A 17,628-nucleotide genomic window follows, 5' to 3' on the forward strand; every position below is an offset into this window, starting at 1 on the left:
TCTGCCAGTAGTAACATCCGGTTGTTGATCACATGTGAAAAAAGTGTTTCCGTTGCAGTTTTGCCAACTACACCAATTTTGATACAGCCAGAAAAAAAAAAACATCCTTTTTTGGGCCATTGGAGATAAAATAAAAGGGTAAATTTCTGCCAAAAATCTGACATTTTCAGATTAATCTCAGAACCCTTCTACAAAAAATGAGATTTCTGAGCTCCAAAAGTCAAAAATCAACTATCAAGTACCTGAATGTTTACGTCTGAGAAAACGTCTGTTCGCCATGGTAACAAGTATACAATATTTTATAAAAACAAACAAAAGGTGCATACCTTTATCACACAAGAGGTTGCCCCAGTTCTTCTCACATTTGCACTCCCAGGGCCGGTTGCAGGTGCCGTGAACGCAGCCGGGATAAACTTCACATTCATTGCAGAACTGGCCCTTCCAGCCGTATTTACACCTGTTTAAAAAAATAAAAATAATAAGACACGGCTTCTTTTCCTGAAAAATCTAATAAAGTTCTTTTTTTTTTTTACCTTACAAGAACCTGAGTCTTACTTTGAATTTCTACAATATTTACTTTTAACCTTAAAGTCACAATTCTGACAAAATAAATACTGACATGGTGGTTAACATTACAGCTTTACATAAACTAAATGATAAAAACAACTTTTTACTCCTGTTGCTACATTTATTTTCATGTTTTTGTCTGAGTTTGACTCACCAAAATAAGCCATTTTGTTAAATGCCAGAAGAAATTTGGATTTTTATTACATTATGTTGAAAAACATTTCATGTTGGATAAATATAATAACCAGAGAAGTCCTGTCACAATTGACTTGCTTTTATTTTGAAAGGAAAAAACCTGCAAACACCACTGAACTTCACCTGTTATCGTTTTAACCAATTGATAATTCTGACGATTAATCGGATAAAGAAAATGGACACATTCTATGAATTTTAAATTCAACCACTTGAGTCTTTCGAACACAAAAAAGATGCAAATTTTTGCATATGAAAACATTTTGTCTAAAATGAAGCAATGTAAAACTTTCACTTGACGAGTTTTGGGTAAAACATATTTATAGACAAAGATGTTTTCATCTTAAAACGCCAAATTTAAATACATTCTGTACAGTTTTGGCTTGATCGAATAGTTTTTTCCCCAGCATATGACCTTTTCTTGGGTTTGAATACTCTGCTTAACAATTAATCAATTACTATAATCAATTAATCACAATTAATCCGATTAATCGTTTCATCCATAATGTGAAATTATGTTTCTAATCATCAAATGAGAGAAAAAGAAAAATCTGAATTGATTTATGGGTTTTATAGAAGTTTGGTGGCATTTAAAGACGTCAATCCGATTAATCGCTGAATAAATCCTCAAACTGCATGATAAATGTGGCAAAAAAAGGGCAACTCATTGGTAATAAATGCATCCTAGAACAAAGCCCTGATATAATTAATCTGAAGATGGACTCGTCCTGGTCCCATGGCCTGCTGCCAAGCAATCCCAGTGTATGTTGACATTCCAGGGCAGGAGAGGTTAAGTATACTTCCATGGGCTCCCGCGCTCAAGCAGGAGTCTGGTTTTGAAGCAGAGTGGCGGCTTCGAGGGTGGTAAACTCGCTCAGGCAGTGAGTGGCTGGAGACAACTGTGTATATACACACACACAGAGTCTGTGTAGCGCAGCCACAGAGTCGTACGCTGCTATTCCAAAGCCGCGGTGTCGTCGCGACAGCTGTCTTGTCAATTGACGGCTATTTTGAGCCCCCTGCAGACGGCACCGCTGCCTTTCTGAGAGACCAAGACTTTGGAAACCAGCCACTCTCCAGCACTGCAAAACTAAATCTTACCAAGTGAAATGAGGCTTCATGTAAGACAAAACTAACTTATAAAGTAACTTTTCTGGAAGATATGAGCCTTATTTCTAAGTTATTTGCACTAGAAACAAAAAGCACTTGGGAAGATTTGGGGTTTTTGTTGCATGTTTCAGGACAAGAAAGCAAGATAAATCCAGGGGTTTGTTACATAGACTTGAACGTTTCACGATATTTTGTGGCATTATTCTGATAAGGATAAAAGCGACAGTATTACTACTTTATTAGATAACTGTATGGCTGCGATTGTGTCACAGCTTTTATAGACACCAATCGCAAATGGGTTTGATTTGTACCACTAGGCTGCGCACAGTAACTGAATTTAATCATGTTTTCAACTTTATTCAACATTGAACAACTGGAGAAAACAGTAAACTAAAAAACAATACTGTTATTTTTGCTTTATTTTAAGTATTAATTGGAATTCATCATGATGATAAATCAAAATGATGCGAGTTTTCAAATCCAATCTGAAAATATTGTTAAACTGCTCCAAAGAAAACCAACTGTATGAACACAGTGATTGGAAAGCAGTTTATATTTTCTGTTTTATTTTATTATTGCATTTTGTAACTTGCCAAATGACTGCAGATGCAAAGTAGCTTATGCTATAATCTGGTAAGGTGATATTTATGTATATTGCTCCTATGTAAATACAAAATTCTTATAAGAAAATCATCATGATAAAAGATAAAATGGTTCCCAGTTGGCAGAGCTGGGTTTCAAAATAAAATGGATTCCAACACACAACGTCTGAATCTTTGTGAAAAAGAAAAATGTTGTTCAGATCCAAGGTGATTCTCAGGACAAGCCTCTGAAATGTGTCGGAACAGGCCCAAAGTGGCCCAGTCTGAATGGAGCGAAGTAAAAGCCGACACACACCAGCTTTTGTGCAGCAGCTTTTAGGTGTGACGTACACGGGCGAATATAGAACAAAAAAAGAGGAGGAAAATGATTTAATGCCAGCTTTTTGTGCCCTGGGGAATCATTAAATTCATGCTCCTGCAGGACGACCTTTTTACTGCCGCTCCTCTATTCAAGTCGCTCTTCCTGTTGACGGTTTACATGAATCAGTCGCAGTTCACCAACCGGAATGAGGCGGACGTGTAAAAACGAGAAGCAGGTTCCAATACTGGGTCATACGGAAGACGATTAGTGCCACTGGAATTAAAAAAAAAAGATGAATATTGATCTGAAGATTTAAGACAGAATTTGGAGCAAAACTGTCACTAATCTGAGAAACGACTTGGAAGAGAAAAACAATTCTGTCAAAATTCTGGGATATAAGCCAAAATTTCAAGTCTGAATTCAAAGTCAGAATACTGATAAAAAAATAAAATAAAATAAAAATTGAGGAAAAACCCCAGTCAAAATTCAGTAAAAAAAAAAAAAAAAAATTAAAATTTTGAAAAATTGTAAAAATTCTAAGAAAATAAATTGTAAAAGTTCTGGGAAAAAACAGTAAAAATTGGAGGTAAAAGAAATAGTCAAAATTGACAAAAAAAAAATCCCCCCAAAAATTTGGAGAAATAAAAACATTAAAATTTTGAGAAAATAAGTCAAATATCTTAAAAGAAAAAAATTTAAGTTTTGAGAAAGTCAAAATTCAAAATTTTAAGTCAGAATTTTAAAAAAAATTATTTCTTTTGTTTTAATTGTCCCTAATCGTCTCATCCCATCTGCTCAAGAGTTTTTTTTGTTTTGTTTTTTTTTTTAAGTCATGGAGAGCGTCGTCACATCCGGCAGGTGGACAGAGGGGTTTCCACAGATGACAACGGGATGTGCACGCATCCTGGAAACGAGGCACCAGCAGGGACGGTCACTGTATTTAACCGTCATTTCCACTTTGGGGGAATGTAAATAACACAGCGGGTATTCATTTCCTCCGCTGCCCCTTGCCCTTCAAGGAGGACCGCAATGCGGACAGGGGGGAAACCGGGGTCTGACGATTCCCGGCACGGTTTACGGCGCAGCAATTCACACGCAGAGCAGCGTCTTTCTGCGCTTGGTATTCTGAGGAGGATCTCGAGCTGCTAAAAATACAAGGAGGCAGGAGCGGCTTCGGCCTCGCCTTCAGAGGAGATCTGGGAGATGCCCACAAGGGAAGGAGAGGCTGGAAACAACAAGCCTCACCAGGCTGATGCTGCTTCTGTTCGGAGTGTCAGATCTACACTTTTCTCATCGTCTGCAAGATTTTTATGGTTTCAAAATGCTGCAGGATTCCCCTTTAAACATAAGACTGTCTCAAAGTGGCAACAATCCGATGCCAAAATACAAGAAATACATTATTCATGATTACATCTACCATCAGAAGCTCAAAAATAAAAAATATTTCTTACTCGCATTTGCCTGGAGCAGAGCAGTTGCCGTTTACCGGGTCGCAGCCTGGTCTGCAGATCGCTGGAGAAAAACGAGAAAAACGTCAAATTCTCACGTTGAAAAATGTCACAAATGGACGGTGAAGGTGGGAAAAGCATAATTTCACCGAATGCAAAGACACAGTTATTAACGGCGCTCTGAAACGAGGGACAACTTTACGACCTGCATGTAAAACTCTACCCAGCTTTTAAAAACAGCTCCACCCGTTTCACCACCATCTTTTCACACCTTTCAGGGTTAGCTGAATGATTTACAGAGGACCCCCCAGTCTTCACTGTCAGGGCACTGCAGTTAAAATAAAAATAATCCACTCAAATTCTGAGTCTCACCGGAAAAAATAAATTAATTCTAAGAAAACTTACATTTCGAGTTTAATCTCTAAAAATATACATGTTTTTTTTTTAAGCATCAAAAGTTACATTTACTACAAAAGTCATTTTGGATTTCAGAAATTTTCTAGAAAAACAAAATTGGAAATTTCACTTTCAAAAGTTGCCAATTTTCAAAAGTGGAACATATTTGACTTGTAAAATTTTGAAATTTGAGTTTCAGAAAAAGTTTGAAATTTCCACGTTTTTTTTCCAGAATTTCTTAAATTAATCTAAAATTTTCTAGGAAATTTTAATTAAAAAAATTTGAATTTTTTTTTTTATATATATATATATATTTGACTCTCAGGAATTTATTTGTGTTTTCTCCAACATTTCTGAAATATTTTGACTTTTGGGGCTCAAATTTTCTAGAAAAAAAATTATATTGATGAAATTAACCTAAAACACTTTAGTTTTTTCTTGAAATTTTTTATCTTTTGGAACTCAAAATTTTAAACTAATTTAAGAAATGTTCTTTTATTTTCTAGAAAATCTGAGTTTTTCTCTTGAACTTTTTTGACTTCTGTAACTCAAGAAAAAGGACATTTCTGAGATAAATCCCAAATTTTTGGTGGAAATCTTTTTCTTTCCATCAACAATGGCCCTAGTATGCCATCGAGCTCCACTCTAGAGATTTACACAACCAAGCTTTTATAACCACCAATGATCTAGAGAAAAGGTTGGACCAGTAGTCGGTTCCACAGCTATAATCTAGTTGGTAAAGTGTTTTCTGCGCTGACCTGTCTTGCACTCTTTGCCCGTCCAGCCGTCCAGACAAACCCGAGTCCCTGAAGCGTCGCAGCGATAGTGTCCGAAGTAGTCATCCCGAGGATTGCACAGCTCGTTGCACTTGTTCCCGTAGTAGTTCTCGTCGCAGCGCACCCGGATGCGGTAGACGAGGCGAGCCACCGGCCCGTCATGGCGGTTGGTCTGCCAGGGATCGCCGGGGTTGATCATGCCGGTGTGAAAGCCGCGCTCGATCAGCAGCTCCTCGCCGTCTGAAACGAACATGAAACGATGTCCAGTCGATGTAGTAGTTTGAATAAAAGTTTGAGAAAACATTAACCCTAAACCCGATTTGGGAAACAAAAGCTGATCAAAGGATCCATCAACCCAGGACTGATGGGATGGATCAGGTCCCTCAGTGGTGGAAGGACTGGATCTGCTCCAGGGCTACATGCCCGGAAAATCTTCAAACGATGTCGCCTAATTAGATGTTCAGCACCTCAATGGACTCACTTTGCCTTAGATGTGCAGCAGCTCTACTGATTGAACTCCACACCCCGTCTTTAAGGCCAACTTCAGCCTCTTCCAACTTTGATCTTCCTTTTAGTGACGATCTAAATGTAAGGTAGCAAATGAAAGGCAAACTGCACCTTATTGCCCCTTTGTTTCCCAAGAGAAAAAAACTCCACATGAAAAGAAAAGAAATAAAAACCATTTCAAGTCAAGTTTGGGGTTAAAAAAAACCCCGACAAGTCTCGATGGTTGCATGTTATCCTTCCAAAAACGCCTTGAAAGCCAATGAAATATTTGCTGAAGGCAATGAAATTATTTAAAATAGTGATTTGAAAACTGCTTTATAATTAAACTAAATTATAAACAAGTTGATCCAAACGGTTTTCATTTGGGAAAATACTTTGATATCAGATAGAGGGAGTAAATCCGTCACAATCGCATGATAAATCACAACGGGCTCAAAATTTCCCTTCTGATTATTAATATTTTTTTATATCTACAGACTTCATAATCCACTTTATCTGAAGAATGGTTTTTAATTTTGTTTCATTGATTTTGAAAACAAAAAATATTACCAAGTATTTAGTTTTGGTCCAGTTTCTAGTGCAAATATCTTAGTATTTATAAAATAAGGGTAACTTACAGATGAAATAATCTGCCAGTGGAACTGGAACTGGGTTGCTAGGTAACGGGCAGGGCGTGGCTGGCATTGCTAGGTAACGGCGCCAGTGGAACTAGAACTTTTTCCATCAATATCAAGGAAGACTCGACTTAAAACAAGCACCTAAATCTTGCTGAAAAGTTACTTGCAAGTTAGTTTTCTCTTAATTCAAGCAAACAAAGACATTCGCACCAGAAATGAGACCAAAAATACCTGCGTTTCTTGCAGTGGTGATAATATACACCTTGAAAATGGTCACAAAGACAACTCTCATCTTTTATCACAATAATTAGTGACAATTTATTGCCCATCAAAATTTGTTATGACAGCCCTAAGAAAATGTGAAAATTACCAGTTGATTAGCTAACTGAAAACCATTCAATTTATCCATCATTTGAGCGCTTTGGGCCTCCATACTCATGTTTATCCATGTCAGTTTACAACGTTCTGAGAAACCCAACATCAGGAAAACAATTTGATTTATCAAAGCGAGCTCAAGGCAGACAAACAATCGCTGTGGAGCCGTGATTTCTTTTTCTCCACGGTTTTGGACTCGTTGGAAACAGGAACACACACACATGCCTGCACCTTCCTCTGCTGGGGACTTACACAATGTCGGACAGAATTAAGCAACAACAACAACAGAAATAACCCTCGCCAGTTGCCAGATAGAGAACAATGGGCTCTGGGCCCAAGCCGGTCTCTGCAACCAAGTGTCTAAACAGTGGGCCAGTTCGCCCAGTCCGCTCCACTTCCTGTTCGATAAACACAAGGAAAACAGCCAGCTGCCTTTCCTGAGGACGCGGTGGGATAGGGGGGTGTGGAGGCAGACGGGAGGATGTGACGGTGGAGGAGAGGAATCCACTGACGGACCCACGCATCGGTTCTTATGTAGAACCAGACCGGCGTGCTGAGTCATGGCCGACGTGTTCAGCTTCAGGTCTGTTAGACTTGTAGAGTCATGCCGTCAATACTGAACGTTTAGAGAGTCTGCGTACAAGGTGATGTATGCACAACCAACACACAGCGTCTGGATGACCAGCGAGTCTGGCAGTGAGGAAGAGGAAAGTCTTAGGATATTAAAAAAACCTCAAAGGAGACACACCCTTCATCAGTTTATAACAGTACAATAGTGATGCTAGTTGGTCGGCTGAAAACTAACCAATTTCTCCTGATTGGTTCAATGTATTACAATATAATGAGACTAAATATCCGTTTTTATGTTGGACCTCAGGACTTATTTGACCCTTTGACCTTAACCTGACCTTTTAAAACAAACATGGGTCCAAATGATGTAAAGGAAAAATTTTTTTTTTAAATTGTTAAAAATTGAGCTGTATGGTCCATTAACCGCCACAGAAAGCGTGATCTACCCAACTATAAAATGCAGAACCTCTCAGAAAAATGTGCAGCTCTGCTGAAAGCAAGTCTCAACAAATATCCAGATCCCACTCGGAAAAACTGGAGATTCACTTTCAAAAACTTCATGCAACTTCAGGAAAAAAAGGGAAAATTTAAACTTCCATTTTTCTTCCAAAACGTATTCAGACTACGGCAACATACCGTTCACTATAAAGAACTAGGTACATTTTTCCAATATTTTTCTCTCTTTATTTTTTTTATAAAATTAAAAAACAGCTGAATCAAAAAAAAAGCCAACAACAAATCAAACTGCTTTATCTATTCAACAGTTTCAGCTTAGTTTCAAGGTGAACAGAAAACTGAACACAGGTTTAGCCGCTCAACGAAGCAAGCAAAGTTGGTGGAATCAACTCCCTCCCTTGCTCTTTGGTTACCTAGCAACCACAAGCAGTTACAAGTTCCGCCAAACTTCGGTTACCTAGCAACAACTTGTTGAGCCACTTCCACCACTCTGCCTTATAAACTGCCTAAATATAAAAAACAAAAGTATAAGGAGTGAAAACTGTGAATGAAACAGGAAAGTTTGGCAGCATTTCAGATATATATATAAAAAAATACATGAATAGTTAATGTTGACAATTATTGATCAACTGATATGAAATGCTTATACCGCAATACATTTTCCAGTCCTAATCATTACAAATACTGCTGTAAAGTGCCTTAATAAATTAGCCATACCCCATTACCTTCTAAAGACCAGAAATTCACTTTTTTGTTTCACAGTTTAGGTGGGAAACTCTTAAATTGCCAATCATACCAAACCCATCAGCTGAGACATACAGTATGTATGGTGGTGGCAGTAAATTTACCAATACCTTTATTGGTCCTGATATTGAAAATAATTCTAGATCACACATTAGAGATTGAGGATTAAAAACTAAAAATATGAGTTTAATCAGTTTAACCATTTTTTTCAAATATGTTCTGGGGCAGCCAGAGTCTTTTCTTTAGAGACTAAACATATAAAACCAAGATAAAAAAAAAAAAGTAAATGTGATTAACGTTAAGTGAAACTGATTTAAGACGCTCTAAACACTCAGACCAGAAACATCCATTTACGTTCTTTACGGCGACTTGGCTCAGGCTGGAAGGAAACAGACTGGAATGTTTCGAGCAACAATTAGGCCTCCGATCCATCAGAGCCGCAAATTTACTCAACTAATGCAGCAACAAAAGACGACGCACAGCTAATCAAAGAGTGATGATGTCAAGATCTATTTATTCTCCATTGTCTCCGTCCACAGGCGGAAGTCTGTTTGATGAGGGCGCCAAAACAGGACGCAAAAACCTCAAATAAACACGAGATGATCAGAAACCGTCGATTCTGCATTAATCAACGCGTAGAAAAATCTCCTGAGTAATTATTGGTATCTTTGCCGATCAAAGCCGCATTCAGACATGCGGATATTACAGCTGATGATGCTTCCTCCTCAAGACGGGGATTCTGCACAGATGTGGAATAAAATGTTTAAAGAAGTCCACCAGGAGGACACACTCAAAGGGAAAAAAACAAAAAAAACAGGATACAGCTGGTCAAAAATGACCATCAGAGCCAAAATACAGACAGTCAAGGTTTGCACTGTGAAAATATTTTAGCGTAAACTCCCACCTAAAGAAAAACTATTCTGGAATTTTCAGCCAACACAAACATTCACATTCATCAGAGCATTGAAAATACATTCATCTGCAAAGATCCTGGAACTAAATTTACCAATTTTCTTCTAATCGAACAAACTTGTGCGTCTTTTTATTTGATCTTTCCAATTAGTTCAAGAAAATTTCAAAAACTTTTCCAAGTTTCTAATTTTGACCAGAGCTGAAACGATTAATCAGATTAATCATGATTATTCAAATAATCGTCAACTAATTCAGTCATTTTTAAGTACATAAACCACTAAAATAATCTGCAGTAATCAAGACAAAACTGTACAAAAATATATATACATTTTACATTTTGGATAAAATCACTTTTGTCTGTAAATGTGATGAAGAAAAATTCCCGAAGTGATATTCTGTTAGCTTTACCCGGATCAAATTTAATGAAACTAATGCAGTTTTATTGCATTTCAAGCAATAAAATGTTTATTTTTCTTATTTAAAGAAAGAAACTGATTTGTTTATTTGCATCTTTTCATGCATTTCTAATATTGCGTATAAAAAAAGAAAAGTTAAGTGAAAAATCTTTATAATGTGGCTTTTCTATCAATTACTAAAATAATAGTTTGTTGCAGCCATAATTTTGACATGTTCTCCCTTTAATTAAATGTACTGGTTTCTCAAATCAATAAAAAACTATTTTTATTTTTGTCACACATTTGCTGGAAAATTGGTACATATTTGATCATCAAAATGAGGCTGTGCAAAAAGTTTCTAAAAAGTCAATTGGTTTAAGAACTGAAGATATAATAATGAAATGACAATTCAATAGATCTGATACAAGTCTGTTTCTGCCTCATATTTAGTGAAGCAATGATGTTAATATGAAATAAAAACAAGAATGTTTCCACATTGTGTAGCTTAATAGCAATTCAGAAGCAGAAATCATCTTTATTTATTGGGAATTATTTATTCAACTTCACATTTTGGAATGAAAGAACTAAATAGTGTTCAACAGTTTTTATAAAAGCATCAAATCTTTACTTCAGATGTCTCTGATGTAGTTAGAAAGAATTTATCATTTGTTTCAAACGATTAATTAACAGTTACTAATAGCTAAAATAAAAATGTCCAGAAAAGACTGAAGGAAAACGGATTAAAATGATCAACTTATAAAGTATGAACTTACTGTTGCGCGTGTCGTTGTCCCAGTCCCAGGCTTCAACAATCAACGTAAAGGTTCGCTGCAGAAAGGAAAAAAAACAGAGTGAGCGACAATGAGAATTTAGAAAACAGACTTTACTCTTCATACGTCTCAAAACAATACTTTACTCCAGAGGCATCATTTCAGTACAAAAATATATTTTACAAATCATGTTTTTTGTTCCAGAAAAATACGTCTGTTTTGTGTCTAAACACAAATCAGACTCAATGCAAAGGGAACATCAGCAAAAAGCAGCGGAGCATCATTTCAGTCACTTAAGTCTTGAACACGCATTCGAACAGATGATGCAAAAATCTATTTTATTGCTACTACAGAGTCTGGTATTCAACTTGGCTCGACTACAGAGAACTGCTAGAGTTACAGCCCCAATGAAACCCAATGATCAGAAATAAGAGAACATGCTACAGTAGGTCCAACTGTCAGCAGCCAAAAGCAGCAACTGGAGAAGAGCGAAGAGCAGCAACCATCGACTGCGTTAAACTTTCCTCCAGCTCTGCATGGAGCGTGAAAATATCAGCTTTTCAGCTCAGGAGGGAACTTTTTCAGGTCGTTATCAGAATGAGCTTTGAACTGGTTGAGTTTTTAAATGGTTTGATAAACGACAAGCCGTAACTGGAGTCATTACAAGGAGTTTAAATAAAACTGTGAGGAAAAGTGGTTAATAAAAGAAAGTCAAAGTGGTTTTGTGACTTGAACTAAATTATAAGCTGGAGATCTCAACTTTTATCTAGATGGAAGTAAATGCTGATAAAATTCTCTGTAGGATGTGAGAATAAAAGCTTTGTTCGTTTTTATCAGTTCCAGCAGTTTTAAACTCTTCGACTGCAGAGTACAGACGCACAAATTTAAGTTCAAAAATACTTTATAGATCTCAAAGGGAATTTTTTTTTACTTTTATCAACTCAGATTCTTAAAAAAAACACCATAAATAAAAGGAGTTTTAACACTTTTGTTCTGTTTCAGCTTTTACAAATTCCCACTTTGACACAAAACGGACAAATAAGCAAAATGTGGATAATTAATGTATTTTTTAATGTTCTTAAATATTTTGTAGCTGTAAATCAGGACAAGTTTAGGAGAATAATTATTTTGCCTTTACTCTAGTTTGCTTGAATGGCATGTTCTCTAATCCTTCCTGTTTTGAAGAAAACAAACAGCCTTTTGCTTCATAGGAAAAAGGAGAATTATGGGTTACCATGCTCTCTGATTAATATAAAAACTGAAGCTTGTCACAATAAGCAGTAAATCAATAAATCAATTGCATGATCAATTAAAACAAGCTCAATAATTTAGTATGATTCATTTCTTTTTTCCCCTTTCTACCAAAAACTGAATGACAAAGTCTTCGGTTTTTGCTTTGCTTTTTTTCTGAAGGACGATTTTGTTTAGCGACTCTGATTCATTTAATTTGTCATTTGATTTATTTATTATGCTCATCTAAAATGTCTTCCTGTTCCAGTGCTAAACGTTTGCTAAAATGTAACTTTTATTTTCTTTTTTATACCATTATATTACCAGAAAAGGCTCTCAAAACAATCATATGGTTTATCACAATAACTTCCGGGACAATTAATCGTCCAGACTTTAGTAAAAAACTGTTTGAAGTCAACCGTTTGCCCATTTGATAATTGAACTTAAGTCAAAAAGTTGGGTTGTTTTAAACATATTTTAATAAAAGGTTGTCATAAACATAAAAAGGTAGATTTTTTAAGAGTTTCTACCAGAAGTAAGGAACTAAAAGTGGGGGTGCTGCAATTCCAGAGCGAGCCCCCCGCCACTGAAAATGGTTAATCTGGATAAAAACCACAATAATGACCTGAAGCTGTGGTCAGAGTAGATTACTGCCAAACACTGAGCTTCCTATAGGAAGTACAAAAAATAAAACGTAAAAATATTTCACATCGTTTTTCTGATGCAAATGAGCTTCAGTTTCTTCCTGATGAATATTAAAATCAATTTCCCTTTGTCCCCTGCAGGTCTGGTTGCCAATAAAGCGACTCTGCCTGCATGATGATGTGCACTGCATGGACCGGCTTTGCCCTTGGTTGTCAGATGGGGAGTTAAATCACCGGTAAGTGGATTATCACGTTTCACACCAAGTTATGCTTTACACTTGTAGCGTGTTGATGAACATCGTTCGCTCGCTTATCAAATTTACACTCAAAAACGTCAACGATTTTGAACAGAAGCAAAAGTATTTGGATAAGTCAAGCCCATCGATACCAAATCATTTTCTTCATTTGCACAGTTCATTGATGTGGCCTAAAAACATGATTGGAAATGATAGAATGATTAAAATTTTAAAAAAATTTTATATTTTAGCCTATAAAGACTGTAAAACTTTTTGCATTTTGCACAATCACAGCACAGACTTGTTTGAGTAAATGTAAATAGATGTACACACACAAACCAGCATCACTGCTAGGCAACCAGCTGACCTAAATAGCAGTCATTACATCACTCCCAGTGACAGTCGTAGTACCCATAGTGTGACTGCTGTGACCTCCAGTGTAATGTCACCGGCGGGATATTGGAGCGGGGCGGGGGTTGGTTGAGGGGAGAAAAAAAATGGATTTGTGAATGCATGAATCAAGAAAGCAGCAAGGGAAAGATGGCAAAGTGTGTGTTTGTAAGTCTGTTGTTGATCTGGGGGACCTGCAAGCTGGTAGCTGCTGGGCTGTGGGATTAAGCAGGCTTGTCTGGCTGTGGGTTGTGGCAGGAGGAAGGGGAGGGGAGTGTTTTTGTGAAAGACCATGGGTGACGAGAGAATAGCTGGGAAGATGCAAGACGCCAAATCAACAGGTAAGACGAAGAAGCTACCAAAGTGTAAACCAAAGAGTGAGACAAACTTCAGGTGATGTTTGGGTAAACCATCAATCCAACTGCAGGCGTGCAGCAGATGCAGCTCCGGCGATGTGACATAAACGTGCATCATCCCACGACACGTAGCTCGGCTTCTGACCTTTCCACCCATCCCCCCGCCACAAAAGGAAAGGCGGGTTGCTCCGGTCTGAGCACGTGGGCTGGTGTGTGGGTGTGTATGCCAATGCATAGAAAAGGAAATGATTGGCAATCATTGGCTGTAACTTCATAAATCTATATAAAAACTATTTTCAGGCTTCACAAAGATCTAGAGCTGCTTGCATGCCTACATGCTGTAAATGATTCAAGTCAGAGGAGCAAAGCCATGGACTAGACTGGTTTCCCACAGACCATCCCAGTCTGTGATTAGCTGGATTAAGTGACAGCTGCCCAAATGGTCGGAACAAGATAGATGGATGGGCAGGGGGATAAAGGGGAGGATTGGGGGAGGGAACAGGGAAAGGCTACCAAACAAAGACCCTTGTCCCAACACCGTAACTCACCCCCATTCCAATCAAAACCATTGTCCGTGAAGAGACGCAGTCAGCACGAGGACAATTAGTGTCAGCATGTGTGCTGCCGAGCCTGAGCAGGACAGTTGCAGGACGGCCGCCAGCGGTTCTTCCGTCAAGTCCTCACGGCAAATCCAAACGGGTTGCACTTCAGGAAAAACAAACGGGATCTCAATCTGCCCGACTTCAAGTCTTTCATCAAGGTAGAAATATTTGATATCAGCCTGACAAGGCAAAGAACACACTTTAGGTCAAAGCGCCAAAATCCTACTTGTTCTCCTGATGGATTAGAGGATTTAGGCAGAGGAATCCTAGTTTTGGAAAATTGGGACATGGCACAAAAACATGGAGCATCTTTGCTTAATGCAACGAGATAAAACCCCTCTTTAAGAAGGTATCCAACTTAACAATGAACGGGGTGAAGACGTGGTGATGGTGCTGCCTGGGGAGAGCCACAGGTGTAGGTTCCCACAGCAGATGAAGGGGAGGACGGATGAGTGGAAGGTAGTCGTTGAAATGCAAAAAGGGACGGGAGGGACAGAGGGAGAGATGGCAGTGGGAAGTGGAAGCTGGGGCAGGTTGGGGTCACTAAGCATGGGATCTGCACGCTTCGTTCTGAAAAGAGGGGTCAGCCCTCTGCATGTGGGGTGACGTGCATGTTTGCATTCGAAGAATACTAAGAATGTGAGATCCGGGTCTGGTGTGTAATCCCAGGCCTGATCCCAGTCTGCCCACAATTCAGCACCATCAGAGTCTGGCGTTGTAGATTGAAGCTTTGATTGACTCGTAGTCTCTCGGGGGAAGGCTGGGATCACAAATGTTGATTGAACTCGAGTCTTTCACACGTGTTTTTTTGACGCCTCCAACAGACACAATTCGTTTCGAAGGAAAACACCCTGTGACCTTCGTATATCTCCGTTTCCCATGTCACAGAGGGGTGACCTGATCATCCACCGCCGTCTTCCCAGCTGATTTATTGCCTTCTGATGGGACACCGGGTCAAACGCGATTCATCCCGTGGCCCATAATAGCTGTGAGTGTAATCTTCATTAATCTGTGATCTCAATCCCATCTTTTGGGTTTGCAATGGCTGCATCACAGCTTGTGCAAACTGCATCACTCAAACAGTCTCTTGATGTTTTCAGCATCACCTTAAAGGAGCATTCACACCAATCCCGATCAGTCCGATTTCATCAAACTCCAGGCTGTTTGTCTGAGAGTCCGGTCCGTTTGGGGAGGTGAGAACGCACAACTGAATTCTGATGGGAATTGATGAGAATTTATCAATTTTCTTATCGATTCTCACCGAGTTAGGAAATAAACCCTTTCAAAATACGCACCATGTCAAATTCAATTCAAATAAAGCTAAAACTTTCTTAAACAATAAGAATCTCTGTCAAATGAGCATCTTAACATGAACTTTCTGTAGGACAATTTTGGTCCTGTTTATATAATAAATGAGCCTCATCAGAAATATTTTAATTTATTGAATCCGACTATAAATGTTAATATAAGATGGAGATTATTCATTTGTATGGCACCAACATTAACCAGGATCCAGGAGCTTAACGATTCCAAGTAATTAAACGACTGCAATCCGGTTCTGCGATTCCCATTCCTAATGGAGCAAAAAAATAAAAAGTAAAAATCAACTCTGGTCCGCCTAAAAACTCGAGGTCTTGGTTTGGTTCAAGTGAACTCTTGAGAAGACCGGAGATCGCTCCAAAAGCAAACACCGGACAATAGAGCAGGGCATTCTGGGTAAATATAACCAACGCAAACGCTCATGTTTGGTGCTACTGAGAGAAAAGGTTCATCCTACAGCCGCTAAAATCTGGCCCTGCTCCATTGCGTTTCATCTTGCTGAGGAGGAAGCTGCGCTCATGTCTTCTGAGATTTTCATGCCACTTCCTTCAGTAGTTCTTGGTGTAGTGCCTCTACAGGCGAGGAGGGGAACAGGTTTTCAAAAAGTTTGGATCGAGAAAGTGAACCACACAAGCTGAAAATGCAACAAAATGTTGCAATTTTGGTCTTAATTGAACCAAGTCTACTATAAAAACATAGTAAGAACTTGACTGAAACCAGTACTGAACAGAAATCTACTAAATGATCTCAATCAGCCTCCAATCGCCGTTTCTGTAACTACCAAAGTGATACCAGGGGATGTCATTTGTTCTCCAAATGTAAAATTACAGCGTAGACATTTCAAGTCAAAGCCAGAGGAGAAGTTTTGGATGTAAAGTTTACTGGGACAAGTTTTGAAGGTGTTTCCTTTCCATTTCGCCAAGTAGGTGGGGAAGAAAGTAAATATCCGCTTCACCTTTCTCCTCAATCTGTTCAGGGGCAAAGATCAAAGACCTCCAGGGGCAAAATCCAAGTATATGTGGAGATGTTATTGGCAGGAAGATGAGAAATTCTCACAGAAAATGACCTTGTCTTGAAGCCTTCACACACGAACACCATAAAATGAGGTCAAAGAGGCAAACATTACCTCTGGTTTTAGTAAATGGATATTTCCTCACCTTAGGGAAAAGAAAAATGAAGTACAAGCACCTGGCCAGGAGGTGGAGGCAACAATAAATCACTTTTTCTGACATACAAGCAGAAAGTTGAAGTGTGAAAGCTCGACTTGGAAACATGTCTTCATGTGCTCATTGTGATATCCCAATAAAATGTACATCATTGTTTATGAACAGATGTAACACCTCTCCTCTCTTCAATTTGTGAACCAAAAGAAAAAAAGTTTTGCATAAATATCCAGGTGTAAAGTGCACAAAGTATGACTTTTGCTTAAAAATGAAGGTGACAGAAGTAAAGATGAACAGAAAAAAAAATCCAGTTACAGTTTGACATTAAAACAATTTATCATACACTGCAAAAAATAAAACCTTACCAAGTATTTTTGGTCTAGTTTCTTGTAAAAATATCTTGGTTCACTTGAAATAAGAGCTTGTTTTTCATCTATATTAAGGAAATATTGACCTGAAAGTTCTAGTTCCACTGACACCGTTACCTAGCAACGTCAGCCAACCCCAGCCCGTCGCCTGGCAACCCAGTTCTGGTTACACTGGCAGATTATTTCACTTACAACATGGGAAAAATGTCCTATTAGTGAAATAATCTGCCAATGGAACAAGTACTCTTTCACCAATATAATGAACTATTAACTAAAAACAAGCTTCTATATCTTGCTGAAAAGTTACTTGTAAATTAGTTTCATCTTATTTAAAGTGTAGTAAGATATTTGCACTAGACCAAAAATACTTGGTAAGAGTTTGGGTTTTTGGAGTGTATGCTTAAGTCAAATTATACGGGATTAAAATACGAATCAAATCTTAACATTTGAACAATTTGCACCAACTTTTAATTAACGACCACAACATTTTTGCCCTTTTTAAAAAAATGTATTTAAAAAAGAAAAAACTGATGGATACCTATAGAAGACTCCAAGTCAAAAAGCCAAAAGGTTGCTACAAA

General features: G+C 38.1%; 1 protein-coding gene across 2 annotated transcripts in view; it reads right to left on the bottom strand.

Annotated features, from left to right (window-relative positions):
• Positions 1-17,628, bottom strand: part of jag2b (jagged canonical Notch ligand 2b) — a 52,473-nt gene that overhangs the window by 21,738 nt on the left and 13,107 nt on the right. For both annotated transcript variants that reach the window (XM_081602249.1, XM_081602250.1), the window contains exons 3-6: positions 10,742-10,796; positions 5,375-5,632; positions 4,224-4,284; positions 327-457 (exon numbers count right to left, since the gene is read on the bottom strand). In XM_081602249.1, coding sequence (XP_081458375.1) covers positions 327-457; positions 4,224-4,284; positions 5,375-5,632; positions 10,742-10,796 — 505 coding nt within the window. The remainder of the gene's footprint in view (positions 1-326; positions 458-4,223; positions 4,285-5,374; positions 5,633-10,741; positions 10,797-17,628) is intronic.

The sequence above is a fragment of the Poecilia reticulata genome, chromosome 21 (assembly GCF_904066995.2).
Source record: "Poecilia reticulata chromosome 21, P_reticulata-male-v2, whole genome shotgun sequence".
Classification (NCBI taxonomy): Eukaryota; Metazoa; Chordata; class Actinopteri; order Cyprinodontiformes; family Poeciliidae; genus Poecilia; species Poecilia reticulata.